The sequence below is a fragment of the Protopterus annectens genome, chromosome 1.part0 (genome assembly GCF_019279795.1).
Source record: "Protopterus annectens isolate FY-2018-M chromosome 1.part0, PAN1.0, whole genome shotgun sequence".
Classification (NCBI taxonomy): Eukaryota; Metazoa; Chordata; order Ceratodontiformes; family Protopteridae; genus Protopterus; species Protopterus annectens.
The window spans coordinates 1885227512-1885246774 of record NC_056725.1 but is presented as its reverse complement, the minus strand read 5'-3'; the positions used below and the strand labels follow the sequence as shown (position 1 = coordinate 1885246774).

Sequence of the window (19263 nt, the reverse complement as noted above, 5' to 3'; positions counted from 1 at the left end):
CTCTGGATCATTGCTCTATTATTGTCAAACATTTGCATCCTTTCCACAAAACCACACTGATGCATACCTATCAATTTTGTTAACACTGTCATTATCTTTGATAGTATATAAATAAAACACTTCATAACCATGGTTGAAAATTGAAATAGGTCTACAGGAACTTGTATCTGAAGGCTTTTAACCCTCTTTATATGCTACAGCTTTCTTCCAAGAAACTGGTACCCCTTCCCTTTAAAATACTGTTAAACAAAATTGTACAGGTCTATCACTTTCGTTCCTCCTAATGAATGCAATCTGTTTGTGGAGACTTTCCTGTTGATTGATTACACACTCGTTTTGTCTCATCTGTTCCTGTCGCAGAAATTATTTATTGAGCCTGATCTTCTTCTAACCCTGGCATAATTAAGTCTTCCACAAATATCTCACTTTGTGTCATTTCTTAATTTCCCCATTCCTCTGTTACATACAGACATTTGTAAAATGTACAAAACATCTAATACCTCTTCAGGACCTCTGTTTAATTTTTCTTGTCAGAGGTTCCCCAAGTTTGTCTGCAACTCTTCCTATACTCAGTTGCACAAGCCATTGCATTAAAAGTTTCTGCACTCAAGCTATCAAAAATGTTGACAACAGTAACCTTTCTAAACTCATGCACATTGTCCAAATATTACCTTATTTTCCATTTAGCTCTGCTACTGTTGCTGCTCATCATCTTTTTCTGTAAGGCTTTCCTTCTTCTGCAACACTAACTCTTGATAACACCTCAGATTCCTAGCACTTCCTTTGCATATCTTTTATTTGCACAATGTTTTTAACTCATTTTTTTTTATTTTATACCACTGACTAGCTAATCCTTCTGAGGTAATATCAGTCTTCCCTAAACTCTTGACTCATACCCACTACCAATTCCTCTGTTTTTAAACAGATAAACAAGAAAGCACCAGTATTTCAATTTCACATCTTCACTCAATCTTTATCTTAGTTTTTATTGATGTATGATTTGATACATTTGCTGGATGAGTCTCAAAACTTTAAGTACACATGCTCCAGTAAAATATAATTTCTATACAGTCTAGCCTACTTATTGTATCTTGGGGATTAATAATTTAATTCTGTCTGAGTTTCTTTGAATGGGTTAATATTTTTCATACCAAACATCATATTTCCCTTTAGAAATCTATCCTCTTTTGTTACAGTTTCTCTCCTAGGTCCAGTTGATACAGCCTCACTATTGCAAATAATATTCCATCCCTCACCCATAAATATTCCCTACAGAAAGACTTCTCCCCAAACTCTCCTAAGCTGCATAACAATAGTTTTAGGTGTAATGAAAAACACGTCATTGTAATCCCCATCACCTGCTAGTAAACCAATAAAAATCACAAATCTACCATTATGTTTTTTTCCCCTCTTCCATCATTACTGGACCCTCTCTTACAGCCACAGTATTACTACTCCCCTTTTCCTTTGTCCACGATACTCTCCTAATTCTCCATTCTGAAATGTTTTCTTTGGCAAAAAAACTATGTTAATTTCTATCTAAACACATTATCTGTAACATTACTATTTGCACCTACACACCTTAACATACTTCTGCACTATCTGCTTTTTGTCCACATCTGTAAAACCATTTATATTTCATTTTAACTTTGTCAGAATTACTCTCAATAAAAGCAACTTCTCCCACAGATTATACACAACAGTTAATCTGAATATATGCTTCCAACTTGCAGCTTACATGCACTCACTAATGTTCAGTGGGCTGATACTGTATATAGCTGCTGCTTCTGATCTCTATTTGAACCCATGTCGCATTTTCCCCAGAATTTTCAGTTTAATAAAAACACTCAAAAAAGCTATATATGCTTTCAAACTCCCAAACCACTTTTTTTTACTTACAGCAAACACAAGAAACTATAAATACTTTTCAAGAAGAAAAGTCACCCCTCCAAACAGGGGTAAGCTGGACCAAACAGATGACTGCACCCACATGCATTATCTACACTAAAGTTAGGGTTGACCATTGTAAAGTGCATGATGTCTTATTTTCTATATATTCCCCTCCTGGAAGTGAAAAACAGCTTGTTAAGTAAAAATCAACTTTTAGCCTTTAGGAAAAAGTGCACTGTTATTTTTAATACTCCAAAGTACTAAGGTTGCTGGGGTAGGCAATTCCTTGTATAACTATTCACTTCCCAAAGTTTCAAACTTCATTTCTTTTCACTGCTTGTACATTTCCCTTTGAAAGTTAATTACATTACACCTTGTACATTTCTACTCAAAACACACTATTTAGATCTTTATAATTAATTGTTTTTATGAGCAAACTGCTTGTCTTCTACTAAAAGCATTTGCTAATGAAAAAAAAAAACAGTACCTTTGCAAATAAAAGAAACAGCTTTTGTAGATTTCACTCAAAACACACAGTCAGCTATTTCAATGACTGATTGCATCTGCAGGGTCATTGTCTTTTACCAAGGACATGTACAAATGGAGAAAAACAGCTAGGAGCTTTGAAAATGCAACTAAACAAATTTGTAGATTTTATACAGCACACAATCATCAAATCTCTCATAATTAACTGCCTGCATCTGTCTGCTCTTTATATTATATTAGCATGTGCTTTTATCTGGAATTAAACAGCTAATAACTGCAGATGCATGAAAGAGTTACAACTTTCATGCCTTTCATATTTTTCTTGTTTTTTAAACCTATTTGTTCAAAGCCTCCCCTATCTACAGATTAAACTAAGGCTATTAATCTAAACATTCACCTCTATAAAACAAAAAAAGAAATTAACTTTTAATTCTATATATAATTTAGTCAATATACTTTTACATCACTCTCAACAGTCCAAGATCACATTACATTAAATATACATTGTTTATCTCCAGCTTTTCTTGTTTTCTTACAGTGTACAGCCTGAATACACAGCAAATAAAAATGTAGCTTTTAAACTTATCACTAGCATAGGCAGCTGTCACCAATAAAACTCCCCACTCCTCACATTTAAAATACATCTAAATGCGTAATAAATTTTTATACACACAATAATTAACAATGTTTAACTTTCATTTAATTCTCCAGTCTCTTCAGTGGCCTGCTAAACATTAATGACAAAACAAGGTTTATGTTTCAGAATTATAACACCAGTTTAACACAGTTAATGAACTTATAGCCAGGGATTCAGTAATGCCAACATTAAATGTACACTGTTCTGAGTGAACAGAAAACAGACAAAACTCACACCTGCTTCCTCCTAATTTTAGTTTTCCTACTGCTATTCTTGCAGCTTTAAATATTGACAGGGATTCATAAAGGTTACCACAAAGTGCAGACAATATGTACACTTAATGTAATATTTCTGTGTGGCTAGAAAGCAATAAAAAAACTGATGTGTGTTCTTGTACACATACAGTGTACATTGTATTGAATATTGCTCATAGTCTTTCAGGCACTTCATGCAGAATCAAAGATAGCTTGTGTAAAATACATCTTATCAAGACTGATGATTTCCAGTACTCCCATTTATTCACCAATTTTACATTGTTGCTGGTCTTCTTCCTTATCATCTTGAACCCCCAACACTGGTCTCTGGTTCAAGTCCAGGGTACTCCAGATTCGTCTAGCCAGCTCGGTGGCTTGTCGCTCAAGCATTTTTCCTTAGAATAACTGGAAAGATTCCACTTCCAAAGTATCTCTCTCTCTCTCACTCTTTATGGGATTTGTTATTGTTAGAATATTTATTTATTTAACATTTGTTTACCAGGAAAGTCTGAATGGGACAGAGCCCATTTTCAGCGGAGGCCTGGGGAGAAATGCTCCAGATGCATGTCTTTGGGATGTGGGAAGAAACTGGAGCGCCCAGAGGAAACACACGTGAACACAGGGAGGGCATGCAAACTCTGCACAGAAGCCAGCTCAGCAGAGAATCGAACTGGAGAACCTCTTTGTTGTGAGGAGACAATAACCACTGCACCATCCGAGAATACTGAAATATTGAGAAGCAGAGCATGCTAGCTCACTCTTAGCTAAACTATCTCCTGTTTAGCTTGTTTTTGCATCCAAAAATGTCTTTCATCCTCATGCGAAAAAATACTCTGAAGGCAGACAGATATAGCAACTTGAATCTCACGCCTGACTTTCAACATCCCAACTGTCGGGATAAACTTGCTTCAGTTCTGTCTGGTGTACAATGAATAATCATTTGCCATAAAAACTCTGGTGTCCCAGATTTTTAATACTTTTCCTTTGGCCACAGTTTTGTTAGAAGCAGCCCTTTTGACTGATAGGACTTTGTTAAAGTGATTTGTCACAGTTTTTTAAGAGTTCTGTTTTTTCTTGGCATAACTTGCGATAGCAGTATTACTTACAATAGTGGCAACTGTTATGCACGTTTTCTTTAGTGTCATGGCAGAGCTTTCATTAGCATGATGAAACTTGTATTTTTATGTGAAACTCCACCCGCCAGCAAGATGACTTGCTCTTATTTTCTTCCTGGACTTCATCTGTAACAGGATAAAAACAAAGCAAGTGCATTCAGATTCAGTTTTATAATCCAATCAGTACTGCACTAGGTGTTTTACTATTTTACATGACACTGTGTACTTTTCAAGGAGTTACTGTTATATTTGTGCAGTGGTGAAATAGCATCATAATAGCTGCAGTTTTTTTTAATGGCATTGACTGTGTGTTTTGTTTCTGTGAAAATACTCATTTATGCATTTTTGTGTCTAAGCCAAGATATGATGACAGTTGTGCCGGTCATACATCTCAACTGTCCAGAATATTGCCAAATGTCCCTGACTGGGTTTTCATGCACACACAAAACTTTAACACAATACTGCTGTAGACTTCATACTTGCTTCCCATGTACACATCATAGTCTCTCTCTGTGATCTAATCCCAGCACTATCATTACCACCCTTTCTCTCTGCCGCCCTCCAAAAAGAAAGTTTCAGGAATAAGCCTTTGTTCCCTTGTTGACAGCACTACATACCCGTCCTAAATTTTTGTACTACTTTCTGCTCAGAAATAAAACAGTTCACATGACATACAGAAGAATTTAAATAATGCATCAAATTTCACTCCTTTGCCGAAGAGTAACTTTTTGTGTATGTGTAACCATATGTGAGGCACAGCTTCCATAATTATCATTACATTGCTCATTCCAAATTTCATTCTTATAGCTAATTTTTCAACAGATCGATACTTTTCAACTAACTTTCTCCACTACACACCAAATAAAAACACTTCAGCCATACACATACTGCTGCCACTCAAAACATTAACAAAAACAGTGTACAATGCTGTGAACCAACAGTGGTAACAGTAAGAACACAAAATAAAAGAAATACTGTCACCCGTTTAAAAAAAAATCTACACAGACAGATTTCATTCAGTCACTTAGCAGCTAAAGAAATTCATTAGTTCCTGGCAGAATTCATACTATTTGTGATTTTCCAAACACATTTCACTATGGTCTGGAGGAAGTCATATAGCCTCATCAATACTGCTGTCATCCGAACTTCCTTCTGAATTCAAATAATGGTCATCATTATAATGATTTTGAACTCAACATTAAATAAGAGTTTTTGTTGTGTATAAACAAAGGATCACTACAGTTTTTGATAGGTGTGGTATATTTTATATCCAACTTAAGCAACTGTTGGTTTAACTTCTACAGATTTACAAATATTTACAAATACATAGATATACAAGTCTGTTTACACATTCAGAATTTCCTTTACACATTCATAATTTCCTTTACAGTCATACAAAATTTTCGGGTATATATTAGATCACCAAACGCTTAAAAAAGCGAACAGTGATTAATCGAACCTATGTAAGCGAAAGCTTACAATGTCGAAGTGTCAGAACAGCGATTTTTTTCCAAGGGGAAAAAAAATCGCTGTTCCAACAACAACAACAAAAAAATAAAATAAATAAACAATTTCAAACATTACATTAAGTGGGAGGCTTCACCCCCCCACACCCCCCTACTTAAATATACCAACTCTGATACCGCACTACAGTGCTGAAAACAGCAAAGTACTGAATCGTCCAAGCGATATTTTGCGTTTTCAGCTTTTTATGTTCGACCAAGACGCATTCGACAGAATGCGTCTTTGGTCTTGTAATACAGACCCTAAATTTTCATCCCTATTAGATCCCAATACGTTTTCAATAACCATTTGATTTTACTTAATACTGTTACTAAAATCCATTTATCATTAAATGATTTATTCTTTCATTCCATATAACCAAAATAAAATAAAATAACCTTTTATCTATTCTAACTTATTCTTTACTTCTATTCTTATAATATTCATACTTAACCATATCCATGTTTATTTTATCCACTTTTACATATTAAAAAAATCTTCTTTAAATAGTTTCCCCCATAATCTTTTTATTCTTTTACATTTCAGAAAACATTCTATCACTTTTCTTTTTATAGGACATTTCTTTTCCCTGGCAATTTATCTATTTATTTATCTGTTACCAATTTCACCAAAATTCTGGGCATTCTACTTTCTGATTACATCATTTGCTTCTTTTTACAGCATTAATTTATCAGATTTTCCCATGGTTTTACATAGCAATGTTTTATAATTACATTCTTATATTTTTCTATCTTCTTCTATATCATCAACTTTTATTTTCCACAAAAATAATTTTTCTTGGTAACATTTTATTTCTTCATTCATATATTTTTACAAGTTTAATGAAACAGCATATACCACTGGGTTAATTAACCCTAAACCTCATCCTTTATTTTACATAAAGAACTCTTCTTTTTACTGGGTTTAATCTAAAACCCCATATAAGTGAAAACAAATGACCCGCGATGCTTTGTTTTCAAATACTGTTGGCAACATTAACACTTGCTAAGTGTGCTACTTTCCCATAAGAATTGAATATATCAAACAAGCCTTTTGTCTGAATGACAATGTATAGGTTCTCCAGAAGGTTTGTTTTATTTCTTCTATTGTTTTTTTCCCCCACAGAATTCCACTTACATTTTTATTGCCAAATTTTACACCTAACACAGAAGTTTCACTAAAAGTAAAATGTATACCCCCTAACTTTACTACATCACTTAAACTTCTTCTCTCTTTATTTAAAGCCATCCCTATTCACCTCTAGACACTCGTTTGTACAAATTACTACTACTTTTATAAAAATTCTGATTTTGCAATTATGTCATCGGCACATGTTAACAGAACTGGAATTCTTAACCCTTCAGATGTTAAATATCCAGCCTCCCTCAATTTGCAATTTATTTCACATACTATCACATTTATAATTAATGCAAAGAGTAAACAACTCATTGGAGACCCCTGTCTTACACCACTCTTCATACATACGTCTTGACTTAACCAGCCATTAACAAGTAATTTTACTTTACTATTACTATACGCTGACATACATCATTTCACAACTTTCTTACTTATATTATAATCTTTCATTATTACCCATAAGATGTCATGTTCAACTGTGCCAAATGCCTTAAGGTCTCCTATCATGATTTCCGCTGTTCTATTCATAATATCATCTACAATTTCTCAATCATAAATAATTCTCGACAACCCTTCCCCTTTATACTATGCATACCATCTTCCGTATTTTCCATTTTAGTTTCAAATCTTTTGTACTATTTTCATAAAGCTCTTATAATCATTATTCATTATTATATGTCTCTAGTTTAACTACCTTCCATCTCTCTTATGCATTTACGAATTCCACTAAATTCCTTATACATAAAACCTTCATTAACCATTCATACAAAAATCTTTTAAAAAAAAATGTTTTTGTCAATCACTTACATTTTTTATACATTTCATACCCTAGTACAGTTGGTTTGGACTTTCATTTCTATTTTCTAGTAATTGCTTTTTGACAGCCACCATAATTAGACTCAGCAAGGCCTTACTATGTCTAGGCAATTCCGGTTTTGTAATAGCTCAAAAAAGTAATTTCCTTAGTTACACAAATTTGCTCACACAGTATCTCTGACAAAGTAGTCTGCAGGGAATCCTTAAAGTCTGCCAATTTATTACACTCCCAGAAAAATATGTTCCCAATTACCTCTTTCCCATCAGTACTCCATTTGTTGTCTACTTTGACTAAAAAATACCTATGTAAATACTTTCAAGTATCATCATTATCTTTCGGCTGTTCCCATTAGGGGTCGCCACAGCAGATCATCTGTTTCCATTTCTTCTTGTCCTCTGCATCTTGCTCTGTCACACCAACCACCTGCATGTCCTCTCTCACCACATCCAGAAACCTTATCTTAGGCCTTCCTCTTTTCCTGTTACCTGGTAACTTCATCCTTAGCATCTTTTTCCCCAATATACTCAGTATCCCTCCTCAGCACATATCCAAACCAACGTAATCTTGCCTCTCTGGCTTTGTCTCCAAACCTTCTAACCTGGGCTGACCCTCTAATATACTTATTCCTAATCCTGTCCACCCTTGTCACACCCAGTGCAAATCGTAACATCTTTAACTCTGCCACATCCAGCTCTAACTCCTGCCTTTTTGTCAATGCTCCTGTCCATATAACATAGTTGGTCTCACTACCCTCTTGTAGACCTTTCCTTTCACTCTTACTGGTAGTCATCTGTCACAAATCACTCTTGACACTCTTCTCCACCCACTCCACCCTGCCTGTACTCTCTTCTTCACCTCTCTTCCACACTCACCATTACTCTGAGCTATTGATCCCAAGTATTTAAACTCATTCACCTTCGCCACCTCTACTCCTTGCATCCTCACCATTCCTCTATCCTCCCTCTCATTCACACACATATATTCTGTCTTAGTCCTGCTGACCTTCATTCCTCTTCTCTCTAGAGCACATCTCCATCTCTCCAGGGTCTCCTCCACCTGCTCCCTACTCCCACTACAAATACTTTCAAGTAAAGATCCTAAATTTTAAGTCCATGATTTATTTCTCAAAGTTTTAACTTACCACATCTTATAACTTGCAATATTTTCCTATATCATTTCCTTTCTTTCTGTCTGCCTCTTAAATCATAATTATTCTAATATTTATATCACTACATAGTCTAAAATCTGATGAAAAAGCTTTCCCTTTTTTTACAGTTAGTATATGTATATACTGTTATAGTTCTTATATACTGTTATAGTTCTATATACTTGTTTTTTTTTCCATTTTAAATCTACAATGGTTAATCTTCCCAGTTTTGCTAAAGTTATATCTTTACTGCATTTCTACAGAATACAGCTATTCCAGAACATCTCTCATTTCCCAAATTCCAAATCATCTTTCCTCCCCATATTTTCTCTCTTTGTAATCTTTCTTCATTTGTTAAAAATCTTGTGTCTTCTAATATAATTACATCACATGTATTACACCACTCCAAAATCCCTATTCTTCTTACTATATTCTTAACACTATTCAGATTTACAGACAGCACTCTAAAATTTTAATTTTCCCTTTCCCTTTGATTCATGGTTTCATACATTTATAGTTAGCTACTAGGCTAGCTTTAATAGGCCATTTTAAGCCCATCCAATTTCCTTTCCAAAGGTGAGAATCAAACACTGTGCCTTGCGTCTGAGTCAAACATCTTAACCATTATACAAACCCTCAGTCCTTAGCTGTATATATTAATTTTCATTCCTTTTTTTCTTTTGTAGTTATCAGTTTTAAAATTTTCCTGTCTTTTATAGTTTTACCAATATAATTATTTTTTCCTTTCACTACCTCCCAATTTATTTCTTTATTACTTATTTCAGAACCTTCTTCTATATCCTCTATTTTTATCTCATCTAATTTTTCTTCCATTTCTACTAATAAACTTTCTTCTCTTTTTCCTTTTATTTTCATTTTTGCAATCCATCCATAAATATCCAATTTTGTTACATTTGTAACATTTTAATTCACATTTTCCGCATCATGTCCCACTTCCCCACAAGTACATTTTCTTTTGCCACAGCTACTTGTCAAACAAAAATTTTTGGGTTGTCGCCAATATTTTACAACACCCCTATTCCCCTCCACATTTATCGTGCTTGGAATATATACAATTTTATTCTCTATTTTTAACACAATATGACGATCCCAGCCAGAAACCCCTTCTGTCAAACTTTTGCAATGTCTAGTATTTCTTTACATAACATTTTCAAATGTGCTTTCAAAGGCTCTACTTCCATCTCTGTTTGAAGTTGTACATGAATTTTATTTCCCTGTTAAAAGCTTTCATTACAAAGCTTAGATGGGTTACAGTCTTTTTCACATTCTCCAATAAAGCTTACCATTGAAAAAGGCTCAGATATATCACAAAAATTCTTTTTCTTGAGAATAAATGCTCTTACCTCATGTGCTTCTACATTCAAACTAACTATTAAATTGCCCCACACTTCATCCCTGCCAATTTCTTTGTCTTCTTTACTTTGAATCCTTACCGTGTACTTCTATTTTTTATTTTCTTCTGCCTTCACTTCTGCTACTCCACTTTTGCCTTTTACTTTCTCTGCATATGCTTTCTTTTCTATCTCACCACTATTCTTCAGGATTGTTTCTGCATCCTCCTTTTGTATTTGCTCCATAATGTCCCTCACGAAACATCTCCTCCATTTTCTGTCTCACTCTGCACCACCATTTCTTTAAGTAAACCATGCCACAACCCTCCCAACTGTAGGGTTGCAATTATACAGCCATCATTTGCTAGCTCATCTCCATCAGATTTCTTTGAAGCATTTCCTCAGAATTCTGCACACATTCTCTGTTCTCAGTACTTGCTTTTTCCTCCATTTCTTTCGCCACTCCATTATCTCCTTCTCTCTCCATCTGTCTTCCTGTTTCTCTGGGCCATCACTGCACCTGGAATGGAAACAGGAAGTGCTCCTCCAAAATGGGTCCCACTTACAACAATGACATGTAAGGGAAGCTCTCCAACGACCTTACCAAATTTCCACTAGTAGTATAAATGCCACCCAGGGTCTCCCCTGGAAAAAAGCCACTAGTCTAGTGGGTCTAACTGGTTTACCAAATTATATAAAAAAAATAAATAAAAAATAGATATCACTGCTATCACAAGAAAAAAAAACAAAACTCCAGTCCTCAGAATCCACCTTCACATACTGAACTTACGAGCCTTAGTAGAGTTCCTTAAATGAAATCAAATGTCAGAGGGCATTCCACAGAGGTGGAGCATCCCATGTTGGAAGAAAAAAAAACAGGAAAAAAGGGAAAATATTGCAAAACATAAAAAGATTATGGAGAAATCACACAACTAGGCATTACAACAACAAAAAAAACCATGAAGGGAAGAATAGCAGCAAATCACTTTAATGTGGAACACTGGTTCAGTTGATTATACATACTTAGAAAAAAATAATGATAATGTCCATTTGCTCCAATGTCTCTGGTATAGCAAAAAATAAATCATGTTTTCACTGCATGCTCTGATTTCTATTTTTTAAATAGTTCATAATTAGGCTTATTCAAGCCAGTCTTTCCTTCACTTCAACCTCCAGTTTCTGCTATTTTATGAGCTCTTCTGAATATCTACTTGAAGTGGCTTCTAGTTTTCCATCCTTTAGTTACTTGGCTTTAGATATTCCTCCAATGTCTCACTTATTTTAAACACATCTGAATGTATTTGTCTTATTTCCTCTAAATTGTCGGAAGCCATCTCTTGTACTAAAGCTGACAAGAACTGCATTTTATTTATATTTATTTATTTTGCTAAACAGCTGAAAAGCTCTTCACAACCAGATTTTTTTCTCCTCCTCCTTTTCTGGTTGATTTTCTCTTGCTTTCTTCAAATGTCTTCTTCTTTGCTGGCATCCAGGCAGCACAACTACTAGCCAGTAACAGAGTTTTACCCAGACTGGTGGCATTTGCTGTCTTTTTTTTTTTATTTCTTAGTTGTGACCCTAAGAGAAATCTAATCAACCTGCTGCTGCTCAATGTGTAGCCAGCCATCTTGGAAGTTCTTCTGTCCATATTTTTGTCTATGTTTTCTTTTAGGTAGAATACTCCTGGAAGTCTTGGCTAGGCCAAAGTGGCAGAAACCAAACATGTGCCCATTTATTTTGCTGGGAACTCATGAAAGACTGCCCTCTGGGTGAAATTGACTTAATGAGGTCAAGAGTCGGCATCATGTTCTGGACCTGGGCAAAAGAGAGAGAGATAGGAAGAACCCATTTGGGATTTACTTTCCATAAATGATGTAATCAGCTTAGGCAAAACTTCTGGCTTCACTATTATGCATTAGCTGTCACAAAGCTCTACAAGAAAAGAGAAAAAAAACCCTATGATGTACTTATCTGTCTTTTGGAAGCAGAGCAACTAATGGATTGAAGACATGGTAGAATATACGTCTAACAAACTGCACAGTGAGAAAGATCTGGAGATGACAACAGTCAATGAACTACTAACACCACTGACCTAGGAAAGTGTATGCAGAAGAAAACAGCACAAAGAACATTGGTATTTCCTCTAAAATTTCCAGTTTGCATTCTGGCACTTCCCAAAGGTTCTAGTACACTTCAACTCTTTATATAATTGTTCCAAGGGCCATACACATCACTCTTACTGAGACCTACATCTCTACCTGAAACATACCTTAACTTACCTCTCTCCTTCCATAAACACCCTGAATTCACCATTAATAAAGTACTTATTTGCATATCAGATCAACTCAAAAAACAGTTTTAACACTTTTATATGTCTTCACTTCAATGTCCTTGGTAATTCATAAAATATTACTTTATTACAAATAATTCTGAACAAAATGTGCTGTTTTATACATTTAATGGCAGCAAGGCAAAACCAGGAAAAAACAAAAAACAGCTACATACTCAATGTACTCGGTCTCAAGATTCACACAAAACACTTATTCAAGTACTTAAATTTAGCATGGTCATCAATCCATACTGAATATGAAACACAAGCGATCCAATTCCTCTTTTAAGTATTAAATACTATTCAATAAAATACCAAAACATATGTCGCATGGTTAATCATAAAAATGCGAATTAATTACTAGCATGTAAAGCAACATGCCACTTACTACACTAAATGTTCATATCTTTGCATGACTTGAGATGTAGGTAACCAGAAACAGAAATTTTGTCATTAATGTCTGGGGAAAAACAGCACCCAGTTTAAGCTGGGATTTGAGTTCTACAATATCCCCCACATTCAGCCTCTAGAGGACTGTGTGTGTGTATGCGTTTTTCAAGTACCATAAACAAAAACATTTTTAAGTCATTGCAAATTTCAGGTCATGGCTGAAAAGGGTCAATAGACCAGCTCATATTATCTGGTTGTCAAATGGCAAATAATTTTTTTTTATTTATTTTTTTTTTTTTAACTTAAAGCTCTGTTTTGTCAAATTTTTGAAAGTCATAAATATGCTTATAAATGCATTTATGTGAATTGTGCACAGTATTCCCAATGTAAAATGCAGGGCAATATGTACATTTAGCCAAATACACCAGAGCCCTAATGCCACAGTCAAAAATACATATTCAGCTACATCAGTATTGCTTACTTCCCAAATATATTTACATCAACTAAAGAATCCACATTTTTGGTTCCTTTATTTTTCTGTCATTCACTAAGAAGAAATGCTGCTTTATATGCTAGTAACAGATATGCATTCACTGATTACTAAATTATGTGACATATGTTTTGATATATTATTGGATAGCTTGCAACAGAAGTCAGCTGCCCACCCTCTAAAAACCGGTATTTCACTGTAATAATCTTATTACATTTAGATCTAACCCCCTCCATTGGAGAATAAAAAAAAAAAAAAAGACAGACATTTCTTCTACTGGCACACCAACAAGCTGGCCAGATGCACAAAATGCTCTCCTCTTTCTTGTCCCAGCCATTCAGGTTCCATTTCTGTCCCCTGGCCCCAACCCTCCTTCAAGATTCTTTTTTTGTTACAGTTTATACCCTGCCTACATGGAGCGCTACAACGCTTATGCTTCACTTAAAAAAAAAAAATTCCTTTTTAAATTTATCAAATTGCTTGTTGCAAATGTAGCAAACAGTTGCTACAGTTTATACCCTGTCTGCACCGAGTGCTACAACCATCAGGTTTTAGTTAAAACATTTTTTTAAACTTTTAAACCGTAGTAAGCACTTGCTACAGCTTAGACCACACACACACACACACACACACATAATGTTACAGTGCTCAAATTTGACAGCAAATGTAATCCCGGCTTTTAAAACCTGATATGGCATTAAAGACAGACATGGAATGGCTGATCATATCCCTCAACACTTTGTGCGTGGGGCAGTTGCCCCTTTTGCCCTGCCTAGCTACACTACTCATTTGGAATATTTAAATGGGGAATTGGGTCACTTATTTTCAGATTCTGATGAAGTCCTGACAGCAAAAAAACCTAAATCTTAAGTACTTGAGAATAAAATGTGTTTTATGTCAACTTGGAGACCGGCCTATGTAGCACTTTTTTAAGACTGTTCTTATTTCATACAGTTCTTCAATTACCATTCTCATCACTGTTAACTATTTCATTTTGCAAACATTTTCCCCATAACTGAAAGGGGCACTTTCTTTTCCAGCAGTACCTTATGCAAGTTAGTACATACCAACTTCTACCCACTCAATTAATAAATTCTCTATTTCTGCACCTCATTATGCCCCTTAGTTCACAAAAGGTAGGCACGGTTATATTATAAAAAACAACCATAATAAACACCAGCAAAATAAACTCTCCTCAACCTAATTCTTGTGTTTGGAATACTACTACTATGGACACCAGAATTCTTCCAAGTATTTCCTTAGGCAACCTTACTCAAACACTTTATTAATCTATCACTCAACATAAATCTTTCAAAACTAATCCAAACTAACCTCTCTTCTGCAACTTTCAGTATTTTCTAATTTATTTATTTTTTTACCGGTCTTACATTTTTATTGTAATTCATGTAACAACTAACTCTTGCCAGTTCATGGCTAAAAAGGGTCCTAGGACCAGCTCACCTACACAGTCATCAATGATTAAATAAAAATAAATAAATCATTTAACCTCAAACTAATTGTGATAATTCAAATGTTACCAAACTGTTGATATTGTTATCAGTTTAACCTCTTTCACCTGACATGTGAAACTTCCTCCAGTGTTCCAAATAGGACTGAATGCTTCAATTTCTTTTAAACTTTAAAGCTAACCAAACAGATAAAAAATGAAAACCATTTACTTCAAATGTAAGTTTATGGGCAGGATAACTGCAAACAACCACCAAAGTGAAAGGAATGTATGTGAGTGTTTAAATAAAATATTTAAAGTATAGCTGAGTTTAATCTTAAATATCCCAAAAGCTTTACTAAAAAACAATTGAAAGCATGTTACCAGGCCTTTGATCCTGTCCCTGTACAAACATTAAGTCCAGAGTTCTTAAGCTTCTCCCAAGGACCATCATCAACCGACAGCTCATAGTAGGATGCCCTAAGAATTGATAAAGAATGGATGAAAATACTTCACTGTTCATCTGTCTTAAAATAAAGGTGTCAGTAAATAAATTACAAGCTATCATGCTATACACAATAATAAATGCACAGATACATATGCTGAGCATGAAGGCTGCTCTAGCCATGAATACTGTGCTATTTCTCCAGCAGAATCTGGCATTAGCTCTTCTTTGTATGAAGAAACTGCCAAAATCAGCATCTTGAAATCAGTCATCTTACTAATCTAAAGTTAGCTGTTTGTCTTTGTGGCATCCAGTGAGTGCAACTGTTACGATTCAAGCTTGGTACTAGGAATTTTATACAAGTTTTTTTGCTCTGCAACTTTGAGAACACAAGATAAACATTTCTGTAAGACACTCAAACTAGAATTTAGCATATTCCCTAACGTCACACCATATTACCTATGTTACTATATACAATAGGCAATGACAAACCTTCCATTATTTGCCTGACAAATATGTTGCAATGCTACCCTGGTAACATGTACATTACAGTGTGTGTGTGTGTGTGTGTGTGTGTGTGTGTGTGTGTGTGTGTGTGTGTGTGTGTATATATATATATATATATATATATATATATATATATATATATGGTTCCCCTTCATATGATTGAATTTCTCTAAACTCGAAAGGCATAAACTCGAAACCAGCATCTCAAATTTAGAGAAATTCGAATATATGAAAGGGACAAAAAAAAAACTAACAGCTTTCAAATGTTTTTGCAGGGGGGGCTTCACCCCCCCTACTTAAGTATACCTACTCCGAGATCACACTATAGTGAAGGAAAGGGAAATCTCCCATTCCGCGCTATATGCTTAAGCTCAAACGGAAGATTTTCCATTCCACCGCTATAGTGCGGTCATGGAACATTCATATTTAAACTGCTAGGGTACAGGGGGACCTGGCCCCCTGCAATAAGGTAGGTTAACTTTTTATTTTTTTTAAACCTAAAGCTCCCATTCACAGTTTCGAGTGAATGGAAGTTCTAGATTCTGGTCTCGAGATTATGAATTATGAGCTTCCATCCATTTGATCTTGTGAAGGGATACTATATATATATATATATATATATATACATACATACACACACACACAAATATATATATATATATATATATATATATATATATATACATATATATATATAATATATTTTACACACACGTTTATATATATATATATATATATATATATATATATATATCTCTCTCTATATCTATATATATATATATATATATATATATATATATATATATAGATATATATATCTATATATCTATATTCATATTTTTACAAAAAAACACATGCTATACCCACTTTATAATATATATGTTTACCCACACACAAACATATATATAATACGATATATAGGTGTTATTCACTCCAATGAATTGGCTGCTTATCGACCGACTGACTGAATGACTGTAAAATGTGGTTGACTGTTCTGTTTATCAAAATTTTAACATTTTGAATGAACAGACCATCAAATTCCTGCAGGTAAGGTATGTGTGAGTTTGGGAAAGTAATGCCAAAACTTTAGATATTCTGAAGGTGTTGGCTTTAGGGGGTAACAGTGTCTATGCGAGTGTAGGTGGGATAGGATTAAATGAGAGCACAACTGAAGTGTACAGTGTGTGTGTGTGTCCAAGCGATCTACATTAGTGGCAGTAGTGTTGTAGATTTTTTTTGAAAGACAAGGTGTAGATTTAGGGTTAGGGTTAGCAGGTATTAAATAGGTGGAGCAGTGGGGGTAGCCCCCTGCCAACCTTACTAATACCAGCTAACCCTAACCTTGCACCTTACCTTTCAAATTCTCCTCCTGTAATACTACCACTATTCAAACAAATTTGACCTAAATGTGTGTTGGGATTAGGTGTTCTGATCGTATGTTTCCTTCTGCAAATTGGTTTTAGTTTCAAGTTTTCATCATCATCAGTATGTGCCATAATGAACATATAACTTGACACCAAAATTACTAAAACACAAGTCAAAGAGCAACCTTGGATAGCGCAGGACAATCTACAAAGCAAACAACAATGGCAGCAAAAGAGCTCTCTATGCTCAGATGGAAGAATTTGTTCTAGCTACTAAAGTATGACAAGAGATGCCTTTTTGAGCAGTTTTGTGATGACGCACCACTGGACCAGTAATCAAGGAGCCTCAATCCTTACCACTGGCAACAGTGTGGGATGTTCACTTGGAGGATAACAGGTACACACACACTATTTCCAGATGCAGCTCTCTGCATCAAGTGCAACTTCCCTTAAGAGCACACAGAGACCACAGTCAGTCTGGGGCTCATTTCTCTCTCTTTCTCCAGATCTCCAATAAGACTCCTCACTGGCACAGCTAGAGAGTTGAGATCTTAGCTGAGTGACCAATCGAAGACCTCCAGCATCCTCTCTGTCCAACCAGGGCTTCGTGTCCCTGCCCAAGTAGCTGACACACACACACACACACACACACACACACACACACACACTCACCTAGGAAAGGCTGGCACAGGTTTACTAGATATGCCTCCTCTTATAGGTTCATAGGTTGGTACTAGGCTATCAGCCCTAGGGCCTATACAAGCCTAGCCATAACAATTCCCTTGCTATTTCTTCCCACATTATTTACTTTCCTGGACCCCTGTCTAGCAGGGCAACTGACGTGATCCCTGGGGTGAATTTCCTTTCTCCCATCCAATCGTCAAGGTTCCTCTTGAAGAGGTCCAAAGAGGCACTCTGCTTTACATGTATGGGCAATCTATTCCAGAGTCTGGGGAGTCTCTGGGTCAGGAACCTATCCCTCCAGCATGTTTTGTTTATTGTGATGACAAGGTTTAGATCCCTGGAGCGTGTAGCTCTGAGGGATTGGGATTTCTTTAAGTGTAGCATATCCAACAGCTCTGGGTTTGACATGGCCTTGTATGTTAAGCAGAGATCGCCTCTGAGTAGACGATATGCGACAGAGTATAGCTGGAGTTTTTTAAGGCGGTCAGCATAGGGCATCTGCTTTAGGCTTGTGATTCTTTTAGTGAGGAATTTCTGAGGCCTTTCCAGTTGTTGCAGATGTCTTGAGAGGTACATACCAAATGGGGCGTTGTATTCTATAATGGGTCTAATGAAGGATGAGTACAGTGGGACAATGACCTCCTTTTTTCTGGATGAAAAGCCCTTCGTGATGAGGTGTGCCACACAGAAGGATTTCCTGACTGTTGTGGAGATGTGGTTATCGAAGGTGAGACCACTGTCCACCTGTGTCCCTAAGTCTCTTATCACACTTTCTGTGTTTAGTGTACTGCCACCTATATGGTAATTCATGGATACATGTTTTTCCCAAAGGGGATAACAATACATTTCTTGGCATTGAGCTTGAGCCCATGGCTCTGGCACCAAGCATCTGTTTCTGTAAGGCCCTTTTGTAGAGTATCCACATCATTTGGGGATTCAATAATGGCTCCCAGTTTGCAGTCATCTGCAAACTTTGTTAGCCAGAGTCCCTTAGTGTTGACCTATACTTCAGAGAAGTAGATGCCAAACAAGAGCGGCCCCAGGACTGAACCCTGAGGTACTCCACTTGTCACTTGTCAGGAGCTGGATTTGGAGTCGGCTACTTTTACAGTGTGGGTTCTATCAGTAAGCCATTTAGCAACCCATTGGGTGACATAGGGATTAATGCCCAACTTAGTAAGTTTATCTATGATTCCAGAGTGGGGGATGGTGTCAAAGGCCTTGGCAATGTCTAGATAGGCTGTGTGGACCACCTTACCCTTGTCCATG

General features: G+C 35.8%; 1 protein-coding gene across 2 annotated transcripts in view; it reads right to left on the bottom strand.

The window, feature by feature from the left end:
- NADK2 (NAD kinase 2, mitochondrial) overlaps nt 1-19263 on the bottom strand; it is a 1215936-nt gene that overhangs the window by 252102 nt on the left and 944571 nt on the right. For both annotated transcript variants that reach the window (XM_044069966.1, XM_044069965.1), the window contains one exon: nt 15379-15474. In XM_044069966.1, coding sequence (XP_043925901.1) covers nt 15379-15474 — 96 coding nt within the window. The remainder of the gene's footprint in view (nt 1-15378; nt 15475-19263) is intronic.